Genomic DNA, 7,500 nt, shown 5'->3' on the forward strand with positions numbered 1-7,500 from the left:
CCGTCTTTCTTCTCGTCTTCCTTCTTGTCTCCGTCTTTCTTCTCGTCTTCCTTCTTATTTCCGTCTTTCTTCTCGTCTTCCTTCTTATCTCCGTCTTTCTTCTCGTCTTCCTTCTTGTCTCCGTCTTTCTTCTCGTCCTCCGTTTTGTCTCCTGCTTCGGCCTCCCTCTTGGCCTTGTCATCACCTTCTTTGTTCTCCTCTCCTTCTCCCTTCTCCTTCTTCCCTTCTTCCTTGGTGTCGCTTTTGTCGCTGCCTTCGGTGGTGGTCTCGGGAGCCGTCTCCGTCGTGGCTTCCCTCTTTCTCCTCTTGGTCGCTGGCTTCGCGGTGGTGGTGGTCGTCGTCGTTGTCGTGTTGGCTCCTGGCTTCGTCTCGTTTCCCGCTGCCGCCGTCTCGTTTCCGGCTACCGTCTCGTTTCCCGCTGCCACAGTCTCGTTTCCCGCTGCCACAGTCTCGTTTCCCGCTGCCACAGTCTCGTTTCCGGCCTTCGTCTCGTTTCCCGCTGCCACAGTCTCGTTTCCGGCCTTCGACTCGTCCGGTTTCTTTTCCTCGGGTTTCGGTGCATCTTGTGGATTCGGACTCCTCGCCTTTCGCTGCAGCGCCTGGTCCTTCATCACCAACTCGTCCTTCATCTTCGCCTCGTCCTCGTCGCTCTCACTCTCGCTGCTGCTGCTGCTGCTGCTACTGCTACTGCTGCTCTCGCTGCTCGAACTCGACTCGTTCCTCGGCCTCTGGGTAGGGGTAGGGGGGGTGGAGAGAGGAGAGGGGAGCGTTATGGAGGGTCGGTATGAGGGGAAAAAGGGGGAGGGGTGTGAATGAGGGAAGGAAAGGGGGGGGGAGATGAATGAGGAGAGGGAAGGTGGGAGGGGGGGGGGGAGATGAATGGGGAGAAGTTTGGATGAAGGTGAATGAGGGAAAGGGGATGGAGGGGAGATGAATGAAAAAAAGGGAATGGGAGATGGAGGAGAAGAGGAGGAGGAGGAGGAAGATGGAGTGGAAAGAAGAGGAAGATGATTATTTGAGTGGGGATTGGAGTAGAAGAGAGGAGGTCGAAGAAAGGAGGGAGAGGAAGAGGAGGAAAAGGAAGAAGAGGAAAGGGAGGAAGGAATATGAAGAGGAGGAAAAGAAAGAAAATGAGATTCAGGAAAGTAGAGAAGGAAGAGGAGGAGGAGGTAGGGGAAGAGTAGGGAATATGAAAAGAAGTAGGAAGATAGGGGGGGAAAGAATAAGAATAAAAATAAGAAGAAAAACGAAATAAAAGGAAGGAAAAATAGAATATGGAGAAGACGAGAAAGAAGAAGAAGGATAATAAGGATAGTAATAAGAAAATGTAAGTAAGGAGGAGTAGGAGGAAAAGCAGGAGAACTTGAAATACGGAGAAAGAGAAGGAAAATAAAAGAGAACAAGGGAGAAAGAAGAAGAAGGAGAAGAAAAAGAAGGGAAGGAAGAGGAGTAAGAAGAAAAGGAAAAAAATATGAAGAAAGAGGAACAAGAAGACGAAAAAAGGGAGGAGGAAGAAGAGGAAGTGGGAATACGTGGAAAAGAGAGTAAATATGGAGATATATAGATAGGATTGATAATGATAGGGAAGGAGGAAAGGGAAAAGGAAGCAGAATAGTATGTGTTTCTGTGTGTGTGTGTGTATGTGTTTCTGTGTGTGTGTGTGTGTGTGTGTGTGTGCGTGTGTGTGTGATATTAAAGATAATGGTGATAATAATGATGGTGGCGATAGTAGCAATATAATAGTATTTTCATAATTACGAATGATAGGATGATGGTAATGCTAAGATGTATGACAATGATGATAAGGTTTTTCCTTATGGTAATGATAATAATGATGATAATGATAAAGATCATAGTTACAGAAACAACAATATGATAACAGTCATGATAATCTCAACAATGAGGATAATAATAACAAAAAAGTATGATAAAGTTGATAAAGATAAGGAAAAAAATCAATCATAATAATGAGGATAATAATAACAAAGAATATGAGAAAGTTGATAAAGATAAGAAGAAAAAAAAAGAACGGAAATAAACACACTGAGTATTGACAACCCCACACAACAAACACTCATATGATTTCTGAACCTCCTTACCCCACGGGCCTTCGAGTTCCTTCGAACCCTTTCGATCCCAACCTCACCAAGGTCGTCATCGGAGGCATCGGCGTCCCAAGGGCTCGGGTACGCGATGACGGCAGCCACCAGCAGCGCCGCCGTCAGGAGTCTAGGTCGAAGGGAGAGGAGGAAAGAGATGTTGTTATAGAGGGAGCGGGTTTGGGTGTAGGGGTGGGGTGGGAGGATGGGTATGTATGTGGGAGGGGTGGGGTGTCTTGGGATGGGGAGATGGGGGGATGGGAGATAGGGTATAATTTCAAGGGTTAAGAGATTTTTTGGGGGATACTGGTAAAAGTAGATGATTATGGGGAAAATAATAGAAAAAAATCAAGAAAATGTAAAGGAAAATGAAAACAAAATAAATATATCTAAGGCACTTTCATGTGTTTTACATATCTCTTCGTCATTCTTTCGAGCTTTTAGGAACTCGAATCATGAACATGCTATTTGAAATCCTAAGATTAAAAAACAATAATAATAATAATAATCTTGTTATCTATCATCCCGCTAGAAACAATAGAACATCACGACTACCACCAATAGTGTTTCCAGTACTACTATAACAAACTATTATACATAGTATAATCTGTTCCACTGACAATGCCGTAAAAAAAAAAAAAAAAAAAAAAAAAAAAAAAAAAAAAAAAAAAAAGGCCCGACACAATTAATCTTGGAAACATTGCAACATCCGATGCGTAGTTAGCAATTAAGAATATCAGAATAAAACAGGTCATGTTCGATCTTTGGTCATAATACACAAGCTCTTAGGTGAGCCATGGCCATTTTTCGATAGATTATAGTAAATCTTAGTACTATGATAGTGATAATGATGATGATGTGCATGATGATAATAATCATACTGATGATAATAATAATGATGATAAGGAGAAAAAGAAAGGGAAGAACAATGATAATGATGATATGAAATATTGATAATGATGATAATGATTATGAAAATGATAATAATTGTTGTTATTACTATCATTACTATCATCATTGTTGTTATTGTTGCTGTTATCATATCATCATGATAGCAATAATGAAAATAATAACGGTAACAATAATTAATCATAAAGAAATATTAATACCCACAATCGGACAATCATTGTATCTATATTTAGTCCTTTTACAAATACTAATCTCACGGAAATTGGTTTCTCATTCATTATCATCATTATTATCATTATCATTATTATTATTATTTGCATAATTGCAATCATCCTCAATATCATTACTATCACTATTATTACCATGTTCAACATTATTGTCATTATCCATATTATCTTAAACAGTATTAGGATAAATCATTGCCATTACTATTACTACTATCATTATCATTATCATTGTTAATATCATTAAGAAATGTACACTGGAATTCTTCAAGAAACTGCACGATATTTTGGAAAGGGGAATTACCAACATTATCTTTAAAAAATCAAAATATTCTTCTTCTGTTTTAAACTCGAAAAAAAGAAAACGATTCTCTATAAGTTTCTGTACACTTATCATAAACTATCTTTTTTTTTTTTAGATTATCAGTTAACCCGATGTTAATTCATACAGAGCAGAGTAATTAAAAATAAGATGGTAATCGTAATCTCTACACAAGACCGTATTAACACAAGAGAAGTGATCTGTGTTATAGAAGTTCGTACAAAATTCGCATTTCGTAAAGTGAGCACTCAAAGTCTAATCTTTTCCAGTTGATAGGATCTAACACTTCGTATAAGAACACTCTCCACTCTCAAAGAAACAAACAAAAAAAAGAATATCACAGTCCCTAAAGAATTCCATTTCGACATTATTTTCCTCAAAAAGGGAAAAATAACGGTGTCTAAAAAGTCACTGAAATCGCCTTTGTGGCTTACCTGAGATGCATGGTGGAAGCGTAGACTGTTCTAAAATGCAGGGCTGTGAGGGTAAGCTGTGTTCGTTTGGTGGCACCTTAAAACACACTGACTGGCACAGGCGTGACACCCAGCACTATAGGGACTGCTGTCAGCCTGCCCTTGCACCCTCCTTATCCCCCACCCCCCACCTTCTTTCCCCATACTACCACCCTCCCTCCCTCCCTACCTTCTTCTACTCCTCCCATCCGTCCCAACCCCTGCTCCCTCCTTCCATAACTTCTTCTACCCTCCCCCCCCCCCTTGTCCTTCCCAGCCCCTGCTCCCTCCATCCTTTTCTTGTTTTGGTGTTCTCAGGGTGACGTCAGTTCCACTTGCGCAAGAACCTGAATCATTGCAATTGACGGTGGATATATCATAAACAGCAACACTGTTCTCTCTCTCTCTCTCTCTCTCTCTCTCTCTCTCTCTCTCTCTCTCTCTCTCTCTCTCTCTCTCTCTCTCTCTCTCTCTCGTACGATTAGTTTTTGGATGCCGTTCATCTCTCTGTCCCTTCCTTCGCCCCTTCCATCCTTCAATATCCTCAACCTTTTCCTCCCTCTCTCTTTCTCTCTCTCTCTCTCTCTCTCTCGTAACGATTAGTTTTTTGGATGCCGTTCATCTCTCTCGTCCCTATCCTTCGCACCTTCCATCCTCAATCTCTTCTCAACCTCTCTCCCTCTCTTCTTTCCTCTCTCTCTCCTCTCACCTCATACTCTCTCTCTCTCTCTCTACGATTAGTTTTTGGATGCCATTCCTCAGATTTCGGATGTCCCTACCTCTCTCTCGCGCTCTCCTCTCATCCTCTCTCTCTCTCTCTCTCTCTCTCTCTCTCTCTCTCGTACGATTAGTTTTTGGATGCCATTCACCCCTCCCCCTCCCTCCCCCTTCTCCATCCCCTCCCATGTCCCCCGAAGCTCCTTCACGCCCCGACCTCCTCCTCCTTGTCCTTCCACTGGAGCGTTAATTGAACTTGCCCTTTAATGAAAGAAAAAAAAAATCTTCGGGTTTGGCCAATATACAATGAGATCATTCATGTCGGGGAAATCAAGAAAAGGTCATTATAGACTCATTATATATATATATATATATATATATATATATATATATATATATATATATATATATATATATATGTGTGTGTGTGTGTGTGTGTGTGTGAAGTGTGTTGGTGTGTGGTGTGGGCGGTTTTTCGTGTGTGTGTGTGTTTGTGTGTATTAAGCTGTAATATGTATATACACATATGTCATATGCATTTACATAGATCCTACATATACATATTGTGTGTGTGTACAAATATACATTACCATATATATATATATATATAAATAATATCGAATAATATATCTATATATATATAGAAATATATAAATATATATATAAATATCTATACACACACACACACCAACACACACTACACACACACACACACACACAACACACACACACTACACACACACACACATACATACACCCCAACAATAAATATATATTATATATATATATATATATATATATCTTATTCAAATAATATATATATATGTATATATATATATATATATATACTTATACTATATATATATATATATATATATTATATACTATATACGACATACATATATAAAAACACATATATAATGGTATATATATATATATATATATATATATATATATATATTAATACTATATATATAGATATATATATATACTATAATCTATATATATATATATAGTCACTATACTATATACGATTTTAATCATCTTTACTCACTTAAAATTAAATCTCTCCTATAAACTAGTATGAGTATGTACCCTCTCCCTCCCCATCCTCCCCCAACTCCTCCCTTTCCCTCCCTCCATCCCTTCTCCCTTTCTCCCATCCCCCTCCTCACCTCCTCTCACTCGCTCACTTCTCTCCCCCCCCTTCCCCTCTCTCCCTTCCCCTTCCTTCTCTTCCTCTCCTTAACTGTGTGTGAGTGTGTGTGTGTGTGTGTTTGTGTGTGTGTGTGTGTGTACACACACACTATTTTTATTTCTATATTCATTATCATTATTATTGTTATTACCATTAGTATAACTTTTTCATTATCATTACCAATATCATGATAATACTAATATCACAGGTAGCTGCAAAGATAATCATGGTGATGATAGTAATATAATAAAATGAATGATAACAATATCAATAATGACAATGATGATAATGATAACAGTATCTATCATAATTGCGATAACAATAATGACGAGGATAATGATAATGATAACAATAAAAATAATATCTATGGTGATTATAAAGATAATGATAATGATAATTTACAAAAAGGAAAATGATACGAATTAAGATTAATGATAACAATGACAGTGATATCAATGACTATAACAGCAACATTGACAAAAACAATCATGATAATGATAATGATAATAACAAAGATAATAACAATGATAGTTATATTAATAAAAGGATAATAGGGATAATGATACAAGTATTTTAGCAAGGTAATCATTATTACACCAGAGGTAGTAATGATAATGATGATATTGATGAAGATGATGATTACGATTATGATAGTTATGATGATGATGATGATGATAATGCCAATGATAATAAAGATAATTATAATAATAATGATGATAGTAATGATAATGATGATATTATTAATAATGATAATTATAATTGTAGCAAAAAAAAAAAAAAATAGTAAAAACAAAGGCAATGATAGCAACGGTGCTGATAAGGATAATGATAATAACAAGTATAATGATAACAATGATAAGGACGATAATAATGATAGCTAATGGCAATGCCACTATTACTACTTCTATAACTACAGTACTACTACTGCTACTAATGATGCTAACAATAATGATGATAATAATGACAATAGTAATGATAGCTACGATAATAATGATGACAACTTAATATCACCATCACCATCATCATTATAAAAAATATTTACATCATTACTTTTATCACCTTGTGTCTTACCATCATCACCATTATCATAATCATCACTATCATCATCATTTCACCACATACGCTTTTGTAACTCAACTAATCATTTCAACAAATGGTAATGATGATAATGGTAATAATGATAATGATAATGATAAGTATGATGATAAGAGGAATGATGATGGTCATAACGAAAATAATGATAATAGTAATGATAGTGACGATTATGTTAATAATGATGATGATAATGATAATGATGATAATAATATTGAAAATTATAATGATAATAGTGATAACGATAATGATAATGACGATAAAAATTTAGTTAGTTTACTACTCATAAATATTTTGTATACATATATGACAAAAAGTCATAGGAGTCACGAGAAGGGGTTAGAAAAATACAAATTAATAGGATATTGTCTTTGCGTGAGTAATACAAGCTTTATCACGTCCGTCACCATCGCCATCATCATCATCACCATTATCACTATCCTCACCATCATCACTATCATTATCATTACCATATCACAATCATACA

The 7,500-nt window shown here is 37.0% G+C and overlaps 2 protein-coding genes across 2 annotated transcripts in view; one reads left to right on the forward strand and one right to left on the reverse strand.

The window, feature by feature from the left end:
* LOC122244548 (uncharacterized) overlaps positions 1-4,149 on the reverse strand; it is a 4,683-nt gene extending 534 nt beyond the window's left edge. The window contains exons 1-3 of the mRNA XM_086543654.1: positions 3,989-4,149; positions 2,100-2,229; positions 185-728 (exon numbers count right to left, since the gene is read on the reverse strand). Coding sequence (XP_086399780.1) covers positions 185-728; positions 2,100-2,229; positions 3,989-3,999 — 685 coding nt within the window. The 5' untranslated portion in view covers positions 4,000-4,149. The remainder of the gene's footprint in view (positions 1-184; positions 729-2,099; positions 2,230-3,988) is intronic.
* LOC122264806 (cubilin-like) overlaps positions 1-7,500 on the forward strand; it is a 259,836-nt gene that overhangs the window by 151,189 nt on the left and 101,147 nt on the right. The window lies entirely within an intron of this gene.

This window comes from Penaeus japonicus, unplaced genomic scaffold (genome assembly GCF_977035675.1).
Source record: "Penaeus japonicus unplaced genomic scaffold, GWHDUDI00000001_assembly GWHDUDI00000014, whole genome shotgun sequence".
Taxonomy (NCBI): Eukaryota; Metazoa; Arthropoda; class Malacostraca; order Decapoda; family Penaeidae; genus Penaeus; species Penaeus japonicus.